The 24,489-nt window shown below is 33.3% G+C and overlaps 1 protein-coding gene across 1 annotated transcript in view; it reads left to right on the top strand.

The window, feature by feature from the left end:
- Window positions 1–24,489, top strand: part of DMD (dystrophin) — a gene marked incomplete at both ends in the record, with an annotated part of 1,041,552 nt that overhangs the window by 507,675 nt on the left and 509,388 nt on the right. Inside the window, one exon of the mRNA XM_079549062.1 lies at window positions 4,982–5,132. Within this exon, the coding sequence (XP_079405188.1) occupies window positions 4,982–5,132 (151 nt within the window). The remainder of the gene's footprint in view (window positions 1–4,981; window positions 5,133–24,489) is intronic.

Raw genomic sequence — 24,489 nt, 5'->3', positions numbered from 1 at the left:
AGCAACACTATAGAAACAAAATTCACTGAATGTTTTTACAGTATGATGATGAAGACTGCATATCTCTAATAATAATAATTTCCATGATGTAAGTCACGTTACTTAGGAAGGTTTTAACTGGTAGTGTTCTCTTCTATGTGGTTTTGTGAAGGTTCACTAAAGTGGAATAAGTCTTGGTCATTGATTTCAAAGATCATGAAGGAATTATTTCAGAATTTCAGGGAATGAACTGTAACAAAGAAACAAAGTGAAAATTATTTTCTTTAAGGCAACAAATCAAAAACCTTTTGCAGTCTGTCTAATGTTTGTGATTTTCTTTTATACAGTAGTCTTTTCTTCCACCATTTTTGTAGCTTCCTGAAAATGGCAGTCTTGGGACTAGGAAATTCAAGCATAATCATATTGTATAAAATTCCTCTGAAAGTAAATCTGAATAAACATCTGGAAAACTTTTTGTGCAATGTCATGTGCAATTCTAGCAAGGAATTTCAGTTTTTGCTTATAGCTAATTTGATGTTGGTTTTTGAGCAGCTTTACCCATCAGCTGCAAGTGAAATCCAAAGATTCTGTAGAGTGATAATTTTTGAAGGAATAAGAGTGCCAGTATTTTTGTGACTTAATGCAAATTGGGCGGCAGATTATTGCAAAGTGAAATTGCTCCCTGAAGATGGCGCTTACCGTGTTCCCTTCTGAGATGTCAATGTATGTAGACAAGGTGTGCCCACTGTTTTTCACATGTTAATTTTAATGTACTCAAATTAGAGAAATGAGGCTACCTTAATTAGTGTCAGAGCTTATGTACACTGCTTAATCCCTTTGCAGTATATGCAAGTCATTCACTGTAATTTACAATGAATCTATATAGAAATTAATGCTTGGCTTCAGGTTGCCCACTTGTGCCTTCTTACCAAGCATATGCTAAGAGAAACAGAACAGTGTGACTAATAGAAAAGGAAATACTGCCCAGATATTGGACAGTCATCTACAAGCTACTCCCATTCAGCAGATGAAGAAGGTGAATGATGAGTGAATATCACTTACTTAATTACTTATTTATTTTAGATCAATGATTTGTTTCTGATGGTAAACAAGACTGGCTCCCTAGATGAGAGTATAATTGCAAGTCTTTCCTTCCCTCCAAATGGTGTGGTTGAGGACTCCTGAGGTAGACATACTCTTCATGAATTTTCATACTCCTCAGAGGATTTTGCTTTTTATGAACTCGCTTATGAATTTTTACTATCTGCATTCTGCTGTGCCAAGACTGTAACATCTTAGCAGCTCAGTTTTTGTAGTTAGCTGTTTTTGTGGGTTTTGAACTTATAGTATGCTAACAGGATTGCAAATGGTAAAACATATAAAATAAAAATAAATATTTTGAATGTTAAAAATCTATAAAGTAGTGGTGTATATAAAATACTGTATTACACAGGTTAAGTGGGGAATCCTCACTTAGAAATACCAGAGATGGCCCCCAAAACAGTATTTAAGATGAAGCTGCTTCTGTCACTACAGCAACGTTGACATTTCTCTTGTCAGTGTGACTGAGTTTTTGGATACGCCTAATCAGCAAAGGAACACTAATTTGTTTGTTTGTTTGTTTGGGTGGATTTACCTATCCATAATGTTTTTTTTTTACCTGATGTATAGTACTACTCTGTACTTATACTGAAGGTAACAGTATTTGGCTTCTTGTTTTTTAAGACCTAATGACAGGCACTAATATTTCAACTTGTAAATGTTTATTTTTTTTTATAATTTTGTACATATCCTCTCAGTACAGCTTTTCTCTTCTCTTCTCTCTCTTTGCAACTCTTATAAGCCAAAGCAAATGGAGGAGGGATGGAGAGTGGCAAGATTCAATTTGCAAGAGCTGGAATGCAAATTTAGTGATAACTAACATCAATTCTCACTGAATTTTTGCATTTAAGCTGCTGATAAACTTCCTCATGCTGAGAAGAGTAATTTCATTCTCCAAGGAATAGGAAGAGTTCTGTTTTAATGTAGTGTTTGAAATGAGAAACCATACTGGACCAAAAAAAAAAAAAAATGGATTTTAGGTTTTATTTTCTGTGTGATTTTCTTACATGTAAAATAAGACTTTTCAATTTAATTTAGACTGAGGTCACTGGTGAAAATGAGTGTTTCAGTTGTGTCTAGTCTGCTTCTGTAAAATAGTGTGGTAATTGAAAAGTCATCACAGTCATTTTAATAAATGAATTAAGTGAGTAACTACAGTTCTTAACTGGATCAGTAGTTTGTTTTGCTTAAAGTGACGAAGAAATTCATCATATGTGGCAGTTCTTGAACTGCTCCTGTGTTCATCTGTAGCAAAGTAGGGCAGTCATAAATGTTACCTGGAATCTTAATGTATCTCTTCCCAGCAACTCAAATATTTTAAAGAATTTTTACTGTGATTATGGCCAAGTTTCAAAAGAGCAATGAAAACTAGACAACATTGAAGCCAGAGGTTCGAAAACTGTCACATCTTCACTTGGCATACCTTTATGAAGAGAGAGAAATTGCAAAGGACACAATTGATAGGGCAAAGGTGGAGGCAAATACCTAGCCATCTGAAGAGGGTAATACTATATGAAAGGAAGAAAATAAATTAGAAAGCTGTGGTGATTACAGCTTTTTTTTGTAGGACGTGTTTTCAAATGAAACTCTTCTCTGTGTTCAAAGAAAAAAATATTTTGAGTACATCCACTCTGATTGTTCTTGAAAAATGTTTAGTAGTACTTAACCTGATGGCTCAACAGCAATTTTCTACCAACTATTACTGTGCATAAATTATTATGTATTTGTACCTATTTTTTATTCTTAAATAGATATAGGTTTTGCACACTTATTTCATTTAGTTATTTTTATTTGGCCTTTTCTGACAATTTCTTTGTTATTTGGGTCTGGGTCCCAAAATAAAATGAGCGAATGTGCAAATGCTATTGAAGTAACAGCCTCACAATACCGAAAACTTAATACAGCTTGCTTTTATGGGAAACAGAGATTTCAACTTTCGTTGAAAGACAATTAGCCCCTAAAGCTTAGAAGATAACCAGTTCAATAAACCAGTTTTTATACTTGACTTTTTTTTTTTTTCCCCTATGTATTTATTGCTTTTAACTAGCAAGATTGTGTATTCTGAAATTTATGAAGGATTTTTTCTTTGTCCCAGGCTGCATCTTTCTCTATCCATCACAACTTTTAAAGGCATTGAGTGCATTAGAAGTTGTCAGGTTTGAGCACTGACATCTTTGATGTGGCTTCATCACACAGGCAGCCATATTAAATTTGAGAGAATGAAGATTTCTTGAACTATTCTGGTAGTTTGTATCTGTTTTCATTCAAGTTTACTGATCACATTGTCATTTAGTTGAGTGATTTGAAGTGTTTGGTATATTTAGACTGCATAGGACTAAGGAGCAACTATTTTAAATTAAATATAGGTTCTAGTGTTTAGCAGCTATTAACCTTAGGGCCCATGAATCAGATTGTGCTTGAGATATGCAATGAGTTGATTCACAGATGGATACAGGTTAGTTTGCTGCTCTTCTATGCAAAATTTAAATTACAAGAACTCTGCTCTACTCTTATTTTAAAACATGTTTTTAAATGCTTTAATTTAAAAAAAAATTCAAGTCCTGCCCATTTTATGAACAAATTGGTAGAGTATGTTTATCTAAACTGCCTAATGTAATGAAACACTTTTGTAGGGGAAAATATATATATTTAATATAATATATATATATGTTTAATACATATATATATAATATATTTATATATAATATATATATAGTATTATCTCTCTCTGTCTTATGTGTTCTCTATCTCATAGTCAATGTACAGAAGTATAATGTTGTTTCACTGTTTGCTAGTGCAATTCTGTTTTGTATCTTTATCAAAAAGGGTTACCATGAGTAAAAAAAAAAAAAAAAACTTCCTGGTCTGTATTTCTGTTAGCAACCTGGTTTATTTGGTGAAATAGTCTTTCACATTCTAACAGTCATATAGTTTGTCTAAAGTTAATTGATCATCTTTGTTGTTATCCTTTAAGTACACTCTAAAACCTATTGTAATCCTACAAAAGAGGGTTATTAAACTAAACAGCAGTAACATGTTTCATGATAATCTGCTAACAAAGCATTCTAGCTAATCTCTTATTAGTGATCTCTTCAACAGCAATCCAAAACCTAAAGTAACTGCATTCCTTATGACATGGCCCATCTGCAAAATAAACAGATTATGTACTTCAGTACTTCTCAGGGCCTTGAGCAAACAGACTGATCAAAAAATACATTAGATATGCCAAAGCACTATAGGTACTTACGTGGTCTTATGTGTAGTGAATTTATATTTTATGTGGAGATGATAATAACAATTTTTTCATCTTTACTTACTATATGAAAGCCTAATTTAAATATCTTTTGTTTCAACCATTCTTGTATTTCAGGCATTTCTATTTTTGCATATTTTGCATTTTGGTATCTTTACCAAATACTCAAATTGAAGAAAAGCATATACATAAATATTTATATATACATAAGGGGTTAATAAAAGTAAGGCGAGAATACTTCCTTTTCATTCCAGAAGTGAAAATTCCTTTGAAGGAAGTTCCATTTTCTTTTCAGTAGGTATAGATGGACATTTGTATCCTCTGGGGAGGCAGTAAAATTGGAGCAGAATTGTACTGTATGCCTAGGATTCTGAAAACATGATATCACCACAGAATTTGTCTGAAACATCAAAAGGAGTTTAAAAATGGATAAGATACTGATTTTTAGCACATGTGCTTAATGATACTTTCACTAGTCAGAAGTACTACCATGTTTCCATTTGATATAACTGTTGGGAATGTTAATGTATGGTGCCATCAACAGGAAATTAGGAAGTACAGGAAATACAGTCTGAGACATCTAACATTTTTTCTTTTTTCGTACAGTCAATAATTATTGATACATTATTTCATCTTTTATGCTTGCAGACGCTTTGACAAATCCATGGAAAAGTGGCGGCTATTTCACTGTGAAATGAAAAGTTTTAATGAGTGGCTAACTGAAACTGAAGAGAAACTGTCAAGAGCACAGGTAGAGGCTGGAGATGTGGGTCATGTGAAAACCAAGCAATTTCTCCAGGTAGGATTTGATCAACTCTTTTTTCTCATCAGTAATTAGATGTTTGCTGGTGTGGAAACTCCATAGTTTTACAGTTCATTTTAGGTGGATTTTGGTATTTCTGTTGTCTTTATTAACTAGTTTGTTTTAAAATATTTAAAGTAATAGTAAGAATTTAAAAAAAAAAAAAAAAAAAAAAAAAAAAAAGTTAAGGAAAAGATAACTGCAGTAGTTCCATAGTTACAAACTCATTTGGTCTTCGTTTGAACTACCCATTGATTTCCACGTGATTAGCAAATGTTTCAGGCTTTATTTTTAAATCATGTGTAAGATATGTATTTAACAATTGAGCTGTAACATAAATGTTTCATGAACTGTGTCTTACACATACCTTAATATTTTGCCTGTTTCATGTTTTAATCAAAGAACCTTGAGGATGCATTTGTCAAATGCTGTGTGACAGAATAGCCACTTAGTTCCTATGTGTCCAGTTCCAATTTGTATGCTTTTCATCTTGCAGGCTCTTTGAGCATCATAAGGAAAATAATAACTCTAGTTTCTGGTTATTTCATTTCACTCTTGTATGATTGAAATGGTAATGGGTTTGAAGAATTAATTCTAAACTGATGTTTTGCAAGTTGATAGGTTCAGCTGAATAAAATGGCTTGACTAAGCTCAGATTTCATGTTATAAATTACTACTGGTGCATAAGAAAAAAATCACTGTTAAACTAATCATCATTTTTACATTGAATTGCTGGATTGAATTACTGGACTTATGGTTGAAGGTAGTTGGGTCTATGTAATATAAAAGGTACAGCTTTTTATCTGAGTGCAGGAGAACCAATCCTTTGGGCTTCTACTGATTTTTGCCCTACAGGCTTTTTTTTTTTGTGTGTGTGTGTGTGTTTGTTTATTATTCTTTTCTTTTTGATTTTAATATTTAAAGATGCCTTTTTTAAGCTATAGGCTGCTATTTCTTGACTGCAAAACTACAGAACTGAAAAAAATAAATTGTTCAGTGCAAGCACAAAAATTGCTGTTAACTGTTAAGTAATACTGAAGTAAAGCTGAAAAAAGTTACTAACTGGTAAATATTTTTTTATGAATTACTGTTGTGACTTAAAACACTGAGTAAGTCTAAAATCTGGCTGAAAGAGAAGCAATAGAATGTTATGGAGACATTAAAGATTCTTTCTAAAGCATATACAAAAGGTAGTGGAGATCATGTGTATTTCCAAGTCACTGAAGTTTTGTTTCCCTTTCTCTGTCTCACAGTTTTAAGCATTTCTTTGAAAAACAGATAAAAGAGTAAACTAAGACATGAGTATGTGACAGATAGTAATATTGTGGCACAAAGGCTTACCCTTTCCTCTGCTTTGCCTTGTGTGTTCAATCACATTTTTAGGCACTATTCTAGTATCCATGAGTAGCTTGAAGTGCACGCTTATAACAGTGGAAAGTGTTTCTTCTATTTTTGCTAACACCTTTCTAAAATGACATTTTTCCTCTATGAAGAGATTGTTCTTTGAGGGTGTCCAAACCAAGTTGTGTTACAGGTGGTATAAATGCACGAGATGTGTTAGAACATTTCACAGTCCCAACAGATTAGAAACTTTATTTTCTTCTCCTAGTAGAGAAAGATGCTCGTGTTGAATTGAATATCAGTCTGTAAGACCTTGACATAATGTCCTGAGAGCTTAAAAAATATTTATTTTATTTCCTTCTGTTCCACATTTTTCTTTCACCTAGCCTCCTCAGGTTATCCGTTTGTTATTTTCCTATGCATTATATGAGATAGATGTTTATTTGTTTTATATATTTAATATATGGGAACAATGCAAGTATTTGAACATATGCTATCAGGGTGGATTTCTAACAAAATTTAATATTGACAATCCATCAAGCTTTTTCTTTCTCTTTCATTTTTGATTGTGTTAGAAATCTCAGGAACTCATTAATTTATCTACCTAAAATCTCTTTTAGTTCAGCACGATATGGCCTTTCTTAAGAACATTCACATAACTTGTAAATATTACAACTAACTTCAAGAATGTAATCGAGTGTAAGGTAACATTTGTGAGAGGATGTTTAATCTGAAGCTCCATTGGTACAGTTCCCTTTGTCTCTATTTTATTGGTTAGCATAAATAATCTGTGTCTCACATGACATATTTGTTGACAGCACTATGCATCAAGAAAGTCTTAGTATTAGGCTTATGTAAGGCAGAAGAGATCATTAGAATTTTCATTGGATTAAACAGTTAAAACAGCTGAGCAGTTTGATTTACTAGATTAGCAACTTGTTTGATTAATGAGATCGTGCTGTTTAGTGAACAGGATTTGTCCAAAAATTCTTTCACAAGCAATTGAACAGTTTTGAATTAAACAAAAAAAACTGTTTTAGAAAAAAATACAGAAAATATTTAGATGTATAATACTATTTCTAGGCAGGAATACTTCGGAAAATAAAAATTCATGTGTCCATTGACATTCAGTTACTACATAGAGTCAAATGTTAATGTAAAATGAAACAGTCAAAACTACAATTAGGTGATCATGTTGGTATGGATTGAGAGATTATTTTAGGTGTATTTTTTTGTTATTCCTTTTTGCTACACAATGCAGTGGGATGATATTATACTACATTTGTTCATTATCTATAAGGCGAATAAAATCTGGTAAGAGAATTGTTATTTTCAGATCATGAATACTTAAATACTCTTATTGTGAATTTTTTGCTGTTGTAAAAAAAAAAATCATTTTAAGAAGTCGTAATTGACTTTTTAATTAGGAGACACAAGCTTTAAAGAGACGTTTTAAAGATAGCACATCATATAATCCTTTTGAAACATATTGAACTGTCCTGAAAGTAATTAGATATTTTTTTTCCTCATTATTCTGGCTGAAAGGATTTTCTGTCTTTTCACTCCTTAATGTTTAGTTTATACACACTTATTACTGTGCCGACCAAGATGTAGCTCAATTTTATCTACTCCCCTGTCTTTATTCCCATCTGTTCTTATGGTCCGCAGTCATGTCACCAGTTGGATCTCATTTAGGTAAAGTACAGCTGCTATTTTCTAACCTGTTTTCATATGGTAGCTGGAGAATTTGACTCTTACTTATGTGCCTGTGCCTCTTTCTGGAACACAAGATCTCAAAGTGTTGTAGTCCTGACAGTGAGGTTGTCTTGTACCATCATCAGGGTAGCTCAGGTATTATGCTTTATGGTTGGATCTTACTATGGCTGGAAGTTAAAGTATTGTTTGCCATCATCTTGTGCTCTGTCATGCAGCTTCTATCTGTATTAATTTCAAATGCATAAAAGCAACTAACCAACCAACAAAAAGCCATGTATGAAATTAATGCCATGCTTATATGGATGAAAGAGATAGATAACAATTAGTACAATGGTATCTGTTTGACTGCAGGAGGGCATGGTTTCAGATACTGTAGAACAAAATGCTAACATAACGGTTACAGAAATGAATTATTCGAAAGTTTGAGAAGTACACAGTAAAATTAAGTAAGTTCCCAAATCATCTGGGAATTTAAATATATGTTCTTATTTGAAGAATGCACGCAGGTCATCCAGAATATTTGTGCCATACACAGGAGCAATTACGAATTTGCCTATTTAGTATCTACTCTGAGGACTCAGGTTTAATGTTATCATTGTAGCTGCTGTTTTTTTTTTTTTTTTTTTTTTTTTTTGTTTTTTGTTTTTTGTTTTGTTTATTCAGTTGATTTAATGGTAAAATAATTAACTCTGGTCAGTCAGAGCAAGGGCTGGACTTCATACCTTCTTTTCTATAATTTACATGTTTCAGAAATATTCCTTGTAGTTATTAATTTCTAAATTATTGACTTCAATTTACACACATAAATATCAAGGATTCTGTTTACTTTTTAAGGTCACAGGAGACCTTAAAACCAGTAATTTTTTGAAACTTTGGGGCGTTGGGTTTATTAATTATGCTTTGCCTTCTGAGCATACTATGGTTAGTGAAACGGTTTGAAAGTTACGTGTCTCTCTTAAATTGTTCACGCATTGAATTGGTAGGCATAAACATTTTTGCGTACTTATAAAAGTCTGTAACAGAACGTGAATGACTCATGCCTTCTTTAGATCTTTCTTTTCTATAATGTCAGAAACTTCACATTTTTTTCCTTGTAGATGTTGGAAGCAAAAAATATAGAAAGGATCCAGGCCTCAGCACTGAAAATCTTGGTCATGCTAATAATTCTTCTCTTTTATATCTAAATTGGATTATATGGATATTGATGATTTAATAACCACTAAATTTAAACAGTTATTTCTGGAATGCAGCACAAATGGAATCAGAGGATATGGGAGAAAACAAGTGTTTCAGTGCTTGAGGCCACGCATTCTCATACCACAAAAAAGAAAAAAAAAAACAAACACACAGTTGTAACTGCTCATGCTCCTGAATGTAGAACTTGTAAAAATATTGTATATAATGATTTTGGATTTCATCTTATAAATGTTGTGTTTTAAAGTTACATCTGTACAACGCAAATAATCCCTGGTTTTCCTTGTTCTCTTTGTCTCCTTTTGAATCCAAATGATTCAGTTTTGTCCATTTGAATCAATCTTGTTTCATCTGGTTCTGTTTTGAATTGCAGGTTTTTTGATGCTATGCATTAATTTCAGAGAAATAGGAGAAAGTGAATCAAAGAGAAGCCAATTTGGCTTTCCCCCCCCTTTTTTCAGCACACTCTTTAATTAGAAAGGTTATGGTATGTATTACAATATTTGCCACATTGTGAGTTCACATATAGCATTATTTTAGAAGGAGTATATTGTGAGCTAATATTTTACAAACAGTAAAAATACACAATGGCCTTGAAAATAGGTTCCACTGTCTCGGTGTTTTTTGTTTTGTTTTTCCATAAAGTTCTTATAATTTTACAGATCCTTACAAGTAATACATTTCTGGATGTATGAAATTCCTAAAACCCTTCCTTTCCTGTTAAATGATTCCTCACATTTGTTGTTTTTGCTAATGGTGATGATGTAATATTGAAATAGTTTATCCTGTATTTGTAGTAAAGATATTTTCTTGTCATATCAAGCTCTGAGAAGCATTGCCTTGTAATTATAATAGATATTTAATTTCTTCCCTACTGCATACATTTCTACAATATTCTTCATTCCTTACTTACTATATCATATTAGAATATTTTTACATAAGTTGTTGCTTATGGTAATGGGACATTAAGAAACTAGAAGAAATAACAAATGTAAAGATGTTGGTGTGATTCTGCTAACTCTGGCATCAGTAGTTACAAATTTACAGTTCATATTCAGATTTTTTTGTAAATCCTGGCATTGGTTATTCAGATAACCAAGTTAAATCTTGTTAAGTATGTAATTTTGATGAATTTTTCAAACATTTTATTATGAAACTCTTTGAAATTATTATTATTAGGACAGAGATGCAAGAGATGTCTTTTTTTTTTTTTCTTTTTCTTTTTTTTTATAAATGTGAATAAACCTGGTTTTTTTCCCTGTCTTGGAGAAAACAGTGTTCTTGGGCACCGCCCACTAGTAAATTTCCAGGTGGCTGATTGTGACAGTCTCACTATTTGGGGATTCATTTTTACCAGCTTTAGTAGATTAAATGTGTAGCACATAAGGACCTGGAAAGGAGTCTGGGGTTCATACCCATTTTGGAAATATTTTTTTGGAAGTGTGTGCAGAATAGAAGAAATGGAGGATGCTGGCTTTTTCTCTCAAATGAATCTTGATTGATTTCATGGCTAGTTGGAATGTTTAAAATCTATGACATATAAAAAGATAATACAATTTAGTTTAAACAAACAATACTTTTGCCATGGTAGAAATGCAGTTAATCTGAACACCTCTCATAAGTTTCAAAAGTGAGTGACTGAATGAATTACTGCTTTGAAGGATAATTATGTTGGTTCTTTTGCCTAACAAAATATCTGTGTGGTTTGCTTTTTTCAAAAGTCCTTCTCACATTGGATCAGTGATCAATATGGAATGATTAAGTCTGCAGGCATTGAGCATAGATGTGAAGATAAGATCCAACAGTAAAAATGTATGAGGCTTGATTTGTGTCACTTAAAGGCTGGCTGAGTGGCTTTCTATACCTTCTGATGTGAATGATTAGCCGTTACTAGTTGTTTATGTTGAACAATCGGGGAAAGCTAAGATTCTCAGCAAGAAACTTTCAATACAAATTAGTTATATAAATATCAATAAGTGTAAAGAGGTTTTGCTGTGGTGCCTCTCATGGATTTTTTTAGCTTACTTAAAACTTGAATTACAACAAATTTTATGAATCCTTTCAATCTTACCCAGCTTTTAAACACCAACATATTTTTGGCTAAGACATTAAAGAATTTTTTCTTGCATTTTCAGAGGCAAAATCATTCTTGGGTAAACTAAGAGGGAAAAAAAAAAAACAAAAAACGAAAAACAAACAACCCTTAGTTGCCTCAAATAAAACCTCTAAGATGACTTAAATAAAACCTGCCCTGTTTTTTTGTTTGGTTTTGTTTTGTTTGTTTGTTTGTTTGTTTTTTTAATTTGCTGTAACTGTAATGGCTTCAGCAGTGGCTTCTGCTGCACAAGAATGATGATACTCCAAGCCTTTTTTCAACCCTGCCGTAGGAAAGGGAAGAAATGTGAGAGTTTGCTACAGTCTGAATGCTCTGCAAGATGACAACAGGAATGATTTCATAAATATGAATAACACAATGACTTTGCCCAAATATAAAATTAATGAAATTAGACTGATACAGTTGTTATCACTGAAATCCAACAGTTAATTCTTATTTTTATTTTTGGAGAGTTCTTTTAATATGAAAGCTCCGTGAACCTGGTAATTTCTTTTATGATGGACGAGATTAATAAAAAGGGGTCTTTACAGTTGTCTACTATAAGCATTAAGAATGGTTATAAATTGAATAAGTGTATCATCCTGATAATCGTTTTAGCGTGAAAGTGAATAATAAAAGTACAGTCTTTATCTTTTTGTTCCCCCGGAGTCTCAATATCTATGAAAAAAGTAGTTCAGTGAAATATTTCATATTAATAAATAAATTGTTTTTGTTTAAACTGAAGAATAAAGCTATTTCAATGGGTATTTATCCTTCATATGTATTTGAAATGTGCTGGTGCTATGTGTAGGACACTGTGTTTTTCCTTGATAGAATTACAGTTTATTTTTAAAAGTTAAAGAAACCTCCAGTTTTCTGTTTTGTTGCTGTTGTTTTTTAATAAAACCACAGTCACTGATTAATTAAGTTCATAAAGAAATTAACAGATTTATCAATAATATTCAGATTATAACATCAATTCATCTGTAATATAGATCTTTATGGAGCTTGTAAAGTCAGATGACTATGCTTTTTGACTTTATCCGTCTTTTCTGGCATCTTTCTTATATTGTGGGTACAGAATTTCCATGATGAATGGATTTTGGGCAAAACACAGCGACCTCCCCATTTCTTTATATGCCTTCAAAGTATTTTAACTCTTGGAAATTCTAGGCAAATCTGATTCTTTATCACTTTCCTCTGTCCACTTTTCAGATCTTCTTTACAATTCTTGTTTTCCATTCTAACAGTCCTCAAAGCTTTGAGCAAGGTTTGCGTTCTCTTTTGCTTACTGTAGACTCTACAGTTTCAATGTACTGATGCGTGTGCTACCTGGTTTTCCCTTTCCAGATGTGTGTTTCTTTATCAGAAGATATAGAAGTGTATGTGTGTATATATATATATATATATATATATATATATATACATACGTATATATATATGTGTGTGTGTGTATATATATATATATATATTTACGTTCATAGTGCAATTAAAAGAAGCACATATATTATTCACAGGTTTTGAGTTCTCTCATGCTCTGACAGATTTCCTAAAGTCCTTAGAGAGCAGTGTAAATGAGAGGTTTACTTGGAAAAGAATACTTTTATCAATGTAAGTTTAAAGAAACTAATTTGATATATTTAAAATATTAAGAAAACATTATTAGAATAATAGAATTACTGAATACTAACACTTGAAATACTGAAGTACCACTCTGGAACGAGAATTGTAAACAAGCTGAAACAAGAAAGATAGGTACCCTTTTGTACCCTTGTTTTCCAGATAAGGCATTTAAGGGAAAATACTCAGTCATATTATGATCTGATAAATCTAGAAGAACAAGTCAAATTAATTTAAAAAATTTGGATGAGAAGATAACACTGACAACAACAGATTTTACTCAGTGGAAGTCATAGTCCTGTTTGCCTTGGGAAATGAAATAACTAATGGATGATTTTTACTAGGTCTCAGTTTGCTTCTTTTCATTTGATTGGCTTCTAGTGAGCTCTCAAAGATCTCAATAGATTTTATGCATTTTAAAGCCATTATGCTTTCAGGTACTTAGGTTAACCTTTTGAGCCTTTTCAGTATTTAGGAATAATAGTTTAAATGTATTACCTGTCTTGAGAATGTACTGCAGATGAGCATGTTGGTGTATATGAAGACTGCATACCAATAAGGAGGAATGGAATGAATATGAGGATCTGTAAAGAGTGCCAACTTTGAACAAAGCTTTTCGTAATACAATCTCCAATTATAAAAAGCAAAAAAATCTTAAGTTTTGAAATATAGGCATATTAACTTAGAATATATTTTGTCCCACTCTTATGATCAGATCATTTGCAACAATACAGTTAGAGAATGGGGGAAATAATTACACATTTGGGAATAAAAGTCACTTTAATGAAATGTAATTATCTCATGGGTTTTTGGCTGCAAATTTTTAAGAGCTTCCTAGTCTACTTGACTCACATATTGGTATCTATGACAGAAGTTTTCTGCACTTTCAGACAGTTGGACTGATTATCCAAGCACACAGCAGGAGGAAGAAGTCAAAGTATAAGCTTATTGAAGTTACTGGGAAAACATCAGCTGAGGTTACATTTTACAATTAATGGAGAGATAGCAAGTAGTGTTCAATATGATCTCATTCTGAACTGTATTGTAATACCAACCTGACTAGTGCAGTTGACATGCTAGAAGGGGGGAAGAGATGTCATCCAGCGGGTCCTGGACAGACTGGAGAGGTAGATCCATGTCAACCTCATGAAGTTAAACAAGGTTAAGTGCAACGTCTTTCATCTGGGTTGGGGAATTCCAAGCACTAGTACGGGTTGGGCAGAGAATGCCTTGAGAGCAGCCTTGAGGAGAGGGCTGCTCTCCTCAGATTGGAAGGTGTCAGTTGATGGATGACTCAACATGAGCTGGCAATGTGTGCTCGCAGCTCAGAATGCCAACAGCATTTTGGGTTACACTGCTCGTGACACCCCACCTGTGTCCAGTTCTGCAGCCCCCAATGAAAGAAGGAAAGAGTTGTTGGAGTGGGTCCAGAGGAGGGCCATGAAGATGATAAGAGAGCTGGAGCACCTCCCCAACAGTGGCAGGCTGAGAGAACTGAGGCTGTTCTTCCTGGAGAAGAGAAGGTTTGGGGTGACGTTATAGCAGCCTTCCAGTACCTGAAGGGGATCTACAGGAAAGCTGGGGAAGGACTTTTTATAAGGGCACATAGCAACAGATGAGGAGAAAAGGGTTTACACTGAAAGAGGGTAGATTCAGAGTAGATATTAAGAAGAAATTATTTACTGTGAGGGTGGTGAGACACCGGAACAGGTTGTTCAGTGAGGTTGTGGATGTCCCCTTCCTGGAAGCACTGAAGGCCAGGCTGGATAGGGCTTTGAGCAAGCTTTCTGGTCAAGAGGGAAGTGTCCTGCCTATAGCAGGGGGATAGGAACTAGGTGATCTTAAAGGTCCCTTCCAACCCACACCATTCTATGAACTCTTTAAAAGGGGGGATGTGCCCCATTCTCGGATGTTCATTTACAAGCAGAGTATTTGTAAAAGTCAGTTATGAGTATACTGTCTGATATTTCTTATATCTATTCTGAAATTCTTGACACTACTCCAAAAGCAGAATAACAGCGCACAAACATAAAATACTGTAGAGAGGAATTCTTTCTGTAATTTGTTATATAAGCTTCTGTTATTGCAAAGCTCTGGATTTACTGTTTATTTCTGCATACTTAGCAACAATATCTGATGCAGAAAATTAAGCCTCACTTAAAATGTAACAAGTCTAGAAATTTTTAGTTTGGATTTTAGCTGGGAAATTTTTTTGAGATGCATTTTAAAATCAAAAGCAGTGATGCATGAACTTACTGTGGATCTGGCAGAATGATTCACAAGTACAAATATGTTGTCTGTTTTACCATTTTGTTTTGGCACTAGTTTCTCTGTGTGTAAGAGTGAGATTAGAATTTGTTTACAATCTTAGAATCCTGATTAAACTTATTCACTTTAGGTGCTCACATTATCTTTGTATTATTCATAATGTTATCAGGAATTCTTCAAGTACTGTATAATTATTTTTCAGTTAATATCAACAGCTTTTGTAAAAATGTGGATTTAAAGTCTTTTGTTGAAGTCCCTTCAGATCAGAGATGGTTTATCACAATGACATAAATTAATGTTAGCTGCACTTGATCTTATAAAGACAGTACAAGTTTAGAATGTGTACTAACAGATAGGTAATTATTTTGAGCATTGTCATTAGCTTCATAAGAATTCATCACATTAATCAAGTAATGGAATAATATAAAGGTGGGTGAAGTAACTTTCTTTTCAAAATGAAGAACAAATCTAAAAATAACTTTTAAAACTCTAGATTTTTAAGCATTGATGTGTGTGTGTGTGTATGTATGGGCAAGTGTGAATCTTCTAATTTTGACCACTCTTGCTGACATGCTACATTATTACAATGATGTCTGTTAAATCTATTGAATCTGCCCTTGTGCCATTACTAGGTGGATTGTTGGATTTGATTTGTACAGTACTATATAGTCCTTTTAATCTTTGTTCTTACGTATCCACAGTTTTAAAAATCTTTTTGTAAGACCTTTATGATTCTTCTGCTCTCTCTTATCCTGACTTGTCACAAGTATTCTTACATAATATTGAGAAAAGGAAGAAAATATGAAAAAAAAGTTTAAGTAGCAAGTTGGAAAAAAATTCAATGTTAGGAACTGAAATTAAGCTGCTTTGCTTGCTATTGTTTTTATCTAATAGAAGTGTTAAGTTTTTGACACAAGAAAAAGACAGAGCAGGTGATGCCCTATGCATTCAAATGGAGTCCCATGCAGCTGTGCTTACATCAGTGAAAATTTCAGATCTGGCATTAGAGCAAGCAGCTATGATTTCCACACATATAGCCAAATGTACATTTAACATACCAGTTACAATGACAAGGAAGGACAAGTGTTATAAGAGTTTAGCAAAAAACTATCTAACATGCATATTTCGTTGTAAAGTGGGGATGAGTATATTATCTTAACACAGATTGGAAACATTCCCTTTCTGTCTGTTATTATTTCCTGTTTACCTCTTCAGCTATAAGCATAATTTAAAACATAATTCTATCCCAGTATGTTGTCACTGATGTTGAGATAGTTCTGAACAGTGGTCAATGGGAGACGAACTTTTCCCCTCCGTTCAGTATTTTCAGTCAACTACAACTGTCGCTCCAATGTGTGCAGTACAAATGTGAATCAGAGTTTGTCAGCCATACTCTACCAAATATGATAGTTGTTGAGTCATCATAACCAAAAGAAGTTTGGGGGTAATCAAGAAATCTAGAGTGTTGCCTTACAGCTGATAATCTGTTACACCTTTTCATCAGAATTCCTAAGCCTCTGGACAACCATGATCTAGAACTTTTTTTACTTAAGCCTTACTCAAGGCTTCAGAAATCATAGAGAGATGTTAGATTAATCTTACTTTACTGTACTTCATGCTATCTCAAATTATATTTTCACTTGAAAAATTTCAACAGCCTCTCCCTGTTAAATGGAGTGGTACTGTGAACAGTATTGTGTCTGGTTTTGTTGTTATTTTCCAAAAATAACTGGTGAGGAATTAAGTTAAAAATGGCTTCACTGTTTTCTGTTGTATTTTAATCAACTTAATAGTGCAAATATGAGGCTGAAGCCATTGAAGAAGGCTGTGTGATAATTTAAATAATTTCATGTACAGAAGTATGTGCAAAATAAAATTATTAAAAGTTCTGTAAGAATATTTCCTAACAGTCCTGAAACACAGGAAAAAATGCTTATAAGTAACTATATTATGCACAATTGATTTGAAAATGCAGCACAAAAATGACCATTGGCTTTTCTCTAGAATAAGAACAAGTTTCACTGAAAGCTGGACGAAACCTTCAATATCATTTTTTTCTACTAAGAGTTTTAAATTAACTGATGCAAACAAGCAGACTTTTGTTAGTCCAGTGGGATATGATACAAAATGGATCTTCAATTCAGTGTCAGCATATTGTGATTAAAAATCCTGGTGAGATTCATACTTCTTTTTTTTCATATCACAAACTGGACTCTGATCCATTTATGGCTCCTGGGAGAACAATCCTGTAGCATAATTTTCGCATATGAATGAAACACTTTTTATACCTTGCATAAGTAATTCTTTGAAGAAAGTTTACAGTGATAGATGGAAAGCAAAAATGGCCAGATACACAAGATGCATATTGGAAGTATACTCAGATAGGACTTAGAATCACACAACACCAAACTATGCTGAAGCTATGGTGGAACAAATTAGAAAGACTAAAATAGCTACTGGTTCAAAAAGATGGTAATCATGTGAAAATAGTTCCTTGCAGTTTAATAATACACTAAATGTTTTACTTTTTCCTAGAATTTGTGTGTGTTTCAGCATGCACATGAATGTATCATTCATTTATCTAAGTTAGGACAATGTGTTTTTGAGGGAGTGCCTAAGAATTTTTTTTTTTTTTTTTTTCCCCCTGTAGCTGTCATGGAACTTAGTTCTTAGTTCGGATCAAGGAAGAGACAGGAACTCCCACATCTGGTAAACTCTAGGAAAGGCATTTATTATTATTACTTTTTTAATGAAAAATGCTCCACAGCAGAAACCAAAGATGTTGAAGTTGACAAGACAGCTAGCTTGAGATATAACAGGTAGGAAGATCTCCTACCAAATGCAAAACTAATAAAACAATTAGGCTGACACTTCAGCTGATGCAATATATGAGCACATGTATTTAATGCTTCCAGCTTCAGTTGCTGTTGCCATACATTGTTACTACTTCCAGTAGAGCACTGAGTGAAAGTCACTCTATGTGAAGGAAGTGTATGTGGCTCTAGGTTCACTAATTTCATTCTTGTTTTTCCTTCCACATAGGCCTTTTAAAATAAGTTTTCTGTGAATCTGCTCATATATGAGTGATCAAGATGTACCAATCCTATTTGGAAGAAATTTCTGTAGGAATCTGATCTCAATCTGTCCTTTACAAGATGGCCAGGGTTTTGAGAGACTTGATTTCCGAACCCTGGGCATGAAAGTATTTAAATTGTGTCAAGAAAGTCACCAAATTAAGGCAAATGTGAACTATCAACTCTCCCTGCAATTCATCCATTACTTTCATAAATCAGTATTATGGTCAGTTTTGTAAATGTACCCCCTCAACTTGAGAATCACATGGTCTATGAAAAAAATCTCATTAGATAAAAGGTAGGACTTGGGTGAGTAGTTCATACACGGATACGTTATCTATGATTGATTGATTGAATGTTTTTTCAGAATGAGTTGCTAGTTAAATAGGAGTGCTGAGATTATGCTGAGGCATGATTGAAGTAATTATAAATCTTAGTGCCTAATAAAAGTCAGGCAGTTCTATTACGCAATTTCTTCGATCACTGTTATTTTCCATCTTAGAACAATGGAATTAGCTGAAGTTTTGAAAAAAATATATCTTCAATTTTTTTTCAAAGGGAACTTAGCAAAAATTTCAGGAATTATCTTGCCCCAGTTACAGCAGCCATGGATGGAAGAAATAATCATTAATTTTAGATCAATCTGTCTTTTTTGCATTTTAGCTTCAAATAATAAGGGCTAAGTACATATCCTCATATCTTCAGTCATCTCCATTCTATCATAATCAGTCAATTTTAAAGCTTAAAAGATGGATGATTGACATGATGTTTTTTATGTTTTTTCTTTCCTCCTCCCCTCCTTTTTTTTTTTTTTTTTTCTTTCCTCTGAAATTTGGTTATTATCATGTGATTTTACAGACTCATAGGATAGTTCTGAAATGATGGGAATATTAATACTATTGGCCTTCAGAAAGAGAGAAGAAATTTCCCTTTTTTCTTGTAGACAATATTTGTTATCAGATTTGATACATAGACAGCAATTGCCAGCAAAACTGATTGTCACAATGATGGCTACTGCTTAAAAGATCTCATTTTGTGGAGTATTTACAGGTGATTGCGATCACGGTACAGTGAATTTAAGCTTTAACTTCCTAGTCTCCAAGAAATTTTATGATTGCAAAGAGTAATGTAGCCTAAGATGTTTTAAAAGTTATGTGTGCATATAAAATCTCATTGATAAATATGGATTTTATTTTTACTTCTCAGAAAACACATTTTTCTGGTTGGTGGGAGCTATTCCTCTTAAATTAGTGATTCACAAGTCTTCTGCTGGAGGTCTTTACTGTAGATGGGATAGATAGATGAACAAAGTATAGTATTGAGGATTACACTACGATGATGTTAACATGCTCAAGCAAGGGGCATGCAAGAAGCAAAGAAGCGTGCAAGTACTTTTTATTGTGTTGCAAATTCCAATATTAAATGCTTTGGTTTACGGCAGATGACACTGAGACTTGATTTGTTACACATAATTACACTTTTTGCAGTACTTAGCTTTCAGCAGAAAAGGCCTCCCAGTAATCATGACTGGTCAATCCTAGTGAGCATTTTATCAAAATCAAACTTGAGGACAGAAACAGACATATTCTTTTTGTTTTTGTTTTGAAATAAGTTATTTAGTTATATTTCTGTACTCTAATATGCCCTGAAAAGGGGGGAAGAGAACAAAAAAGTTCCAGGTTTTAACATATTCCATTTTAAGCAGCAGCTTCATGCCTAATTAAAGTAATATTTGCTAATTGAAACCTTTCGTACATTTCAAATGTTAAATAGATCTGCTGAGGCTTTTTGGACAGTGCTTTACATTAACACTTTATGCTTGGGACATTAGGACTTTTATATCTATACTGAGGAAAGAAGTTTAGCTACACATTATACATATTTGACATGGACTTTAAATTTACTCAGTTTTCTTTCTATAAGTGTATTAAATGATTACTGTTTAGTGCACTCATAGAAATATCTGGCAAATTTTGAAAATACTAATCTACTAAGGTTTAAAGGAGAGTATAATAATAATAAAAAAATCAACAATGAATAATATGATCAAAATAAAGGCTTAATACTTTTGCGCCTTAACAAGTATGAAGCTAATTCTAATCTAACTGGGGCAGATATAATAAGATGTGACTCCATTGCATAAAAAGAGTGCCTGCATCTGCGTTTCCCCTTAGATTCTGTTGGTGAGGGTATAAATGTTCTTTAGTTTTCTCAAATGAGTCCAATTTTCATGACTGGGAAGACAGAGAAACTGCTTTAAGCCAACAATTTTGGTTAGTTTTGGTTTTTTGCTTTTTTTTTTTTTATCAAAATGTTTTGTCATGTAATACAAACCCAGTATTTTAGCCATTGTACTTAACTGGCTTCATTATGCATATAGTTTTGCAGTAGTGAAGACTAGAATAAATTAGATATTATCTTTTACATAATTTGTATGAAATTCTTTTCATAGGTGAATAATGCGTATATAAATAGTAGTGCTTGGGAAAGACAGAGAGAAAATTTTAAAATAAATATTTATGAATGAGTCTTTGCTAGAAGAGTACATTCATTCTTTGCTGGAAGAGTACTTGTCCCAATCAAGGGATAGTTACCTACCTCACAACTCATGCTATTAATGATTCAAAATGTTGAACAATAAATGTCTCATTATTTTGTAACTGAGTTTAAATGTCAGTGCATAAGGGAAATGGTCCAGCTGGAAAACCCATATCCCCGCTATTATAGAGGAATAGGATGTGAATAAGAATTAGGGAAAGGATAACAGCTTTAGGATTAGGTGTGAGAAGCAATTTGGTATGAATTTGTTTTAGATTTCTACTAGGCAACTGAATGGATTATTATTATTTTTCCTGAATGAACAGCAGTTCTCATTATGTTCCTAAACAACATTGCTGTCATAAGTGGAATGGAAATGATGCAATAAAGAATTCACATGCATGTCTGTATTAAATGATCTACAGAGTGAGCAGCTGTATCTCTTCTGTACCTACCCCCCAAAAAAGAGCCTTTTCAATAAGAAATAGTTGTAGGTCTAGCTACTATTTTTGAAGCAGAACTGTATATCAATATTGAGTGAGTAGGAAATGAAGAACACTGTATTTAAAATACTTTTTCTTTTCTTACTATAATACCTATATAAGATATTAAGATAGTCTATTTGTAAATAAGCAACTTTATCCACCAAATGCTTACCATATTTAAAACTTTTTTTCTGTATTATACAGCTTCAGACAGATTTAGTAGTTGACTACAGACTTTCTAACCTTACAGAAACTTCCTTGTACTGAAAGGATTCAGCATTCAAATAGATGTTTTGGTGGATGCCATTGATTGCCATTTCATTACAAATATTTCATGTCAGTATGGGTCAGATTTCTCTTACTTAGTATTTGGATTGCTGTTTATTTCTGCAATATGTTTTATTTACTTTAGTTTTCAAATCAATTTTATTACAGAATAAATTAGAGAAGTTATATCCTTTGTTCACTGCATATGCACAGATTCACTGATTTATTCTGTAAATAAAACAACATAAAACTATGGCATTTGTTGTAACTGCTTTAGATCTCATGTCAAAGGACACTGACAATGGCTGTTCTTCTTTCCATTAGACTTTTGAGATGCACTGCAAAGCAGATGTAAAAAAAAATTCTAGATTGCTGAGGCACTCTATTATTATTATTATTATGTTTTAAGTTCATGAACTTCTTATTCCTGGTATATTTTTTTGAAAACTCTAAGAGATCATACTGATGTACAATATGTCCTCAATGCAAGAAAGACATTGAGGCCCTGGAACATGTTCAAAGGAGGGCAACAAAGCTGGTGAGGGGTCTGGAACACAGGCCATATGAGGAGAGGCTGAAGGAGCTGGGAATGTTCAGCCTGGAGAAGAGGAGGCTCAGGGGAGACCTCATTGCTCTCTATAACTTCCTGAAGGGAGGTTGTAGTGAGCTGGGGGTCGGCCTCTTGTCTCGTGTCATTAGTGATAGGACCAGAGGGAATGGCTTCAAACTACAGCAGGGGAGATTCAGGCTGGACATTAGGAAGTACTGCTTTTCAGAAAGGGTGGTCAGGCACTGGAATGGACTGCCTAGGGAGGTGGTGGAGTCACCGAGCCTGGGGGTGTTCAAGGAAAGGCTGGATGTTGCGTTGAGGGACATGGTTTAGTGGGAGCTGTTCGGAATAGGTGAACGGTTGGACTGGATGATCTTTTAGGTCTTTTCCAACCTTGGTGTTTCTGTGATTCTATGATTCTATGTCATTCCCGACACAAACCATTCTTGTTCTACGTCTAGAAGCTAAAACTCTTATGTAAGCCTTACACAAACAATTATATTCAGGGGAAAGATCGTGCTTGAAACTAAAGGGACACAGTTGTTAGAGTAGAACACTTAATTATTATTATTAATAATAACAAGGCTATCCCTAACCAAAACTATACAGTAGTTTATATGGGAAAACGTTAAAAAGTTCCATTCCAATGTGCAAAAGGGAAAGAAGTATTTTAGTTCATCATAGTGTAGATACATAAGATTTACCTCACCTAACCTTAAATTTATATTGTATACAAAGGGGATGATTCTAAAATGTTTTTTTCAGCTCATGGAAGACAATAAGTGCATATAAGACAAAATTAATCTAATGTCATTTATGATAACATGGATGTTTAAAGTACCTTGTGCCCTAAAGATGTTTACTCCCATTGTCTGTGGAGTTTAAATAACTATCTCAGATGCAGAGATGCATGTTGTAGTTATAAGAAGTTAGATGAGGTAAATCTCACTGCTATATTTTTCCATAAACTTTGGATTTTTCACTTCTGCAGTATTTTGAAAACAAATCACACTAGGGCAACAAAGGCATAAATAAATATGTACAAACAGGTTTTTTTTTTGGTAAAAGGCTTTGGAGGCGAATGATGGAAAATAAAGACTTGTCAGAAATGCAGTGCTGGATTTCAAAAGGTGGTGTAAACTAAGATATGAGGACAGGATTACTGAGGTATTTATATGCTGATGTCAGCTAAGACATCAGAAGAATGGGAAACATCCCATGTCCCAGACATTGGAAAATTCCTAGTAACTTGGATTTGGAATACCATGTGATTAGCCCTACCTACGTTTGAACCTAAGGTGGAGTAAAGAAATGTCTGTGTCTTTTAAACTGGAAATAAATATATTAGTTCCATTACATTTTGGGATATCTCATGTCCCTTATTGGGTGAAGTTCCTACCAAGCTCTCTGTCTTAGCCAGGTGGCAGAAGAGGCAGCAAACTGCTATGTTCCAATCTAATGGACTGCGGTTCTTCAGTGGAATCATCAGTAAATATTTATTTTTAATGTTACAGGTTTTCTTTGGTGGCTTTACTTTCACATGTAAAAAACTGTGAAGTTCTTTCCAGTACTAACAGGTCCCAAAATATTTGGAATTCATACAGTCATTCAGGTTCTTCTTCTCCCGTTTTAGTCTGTAAGAAATTCTCAGTGTTTCCTTATAGAAACTCATGGAAAATGTTTAACTCAAATGGAAAATGTTTAACTTTTTACATATTTTGGTTTGTATATAGACTTTTTCTATAACTGAATTTGTGTTATACTGCACAGTCTTCATAGGGTATTTTCAGAATTAAGGAGTTAAAATTTCCATATGGCTTTCCAAATGCAAATACCATATAAAGTTCTATTTGCACTAGTAAATTTATAGCTGTGATGTATCATTTTATGACTTTGAGGTATAAGTAATACAATGTCAAGTTTACATTTGACCTTGAAGGTGTTCAGTGACTCTTCTGCTGTTTTTCTATGATGGATAAAATCACCTGTTATCTGCAACTGTATTATCTAGCCAAACTGTGGCCCTATTATGAGTTCTGTTCATGTCTGTAACAATGAATTTATTCAATTGAGACGTTATCTATTTTTATTCACCTTCATAATGCTAACATTATACACAATGATTTCATTTATTTATTTATATTTACATAATATATTCTTCTCAAACCTAATTCCAAGCTTTTACAAGTAATAAAGGCATACAATG

This window comes from Tetrao urogallus (assembly GCF_951394365.1).
Source record: "Tetrao urogallus genome assembly, chromosome: 1".
Lineage (NCBI taxonomy): Eukaryota > Metazoa > Chordata > Aves > Galliformes > Phasianidae > Tetrao > Tetrao urogallus.
Note: the sequence above shows the minus strand (reverse complement) of the source record. Positions and strands in the feature narration are given on the sequence as shown.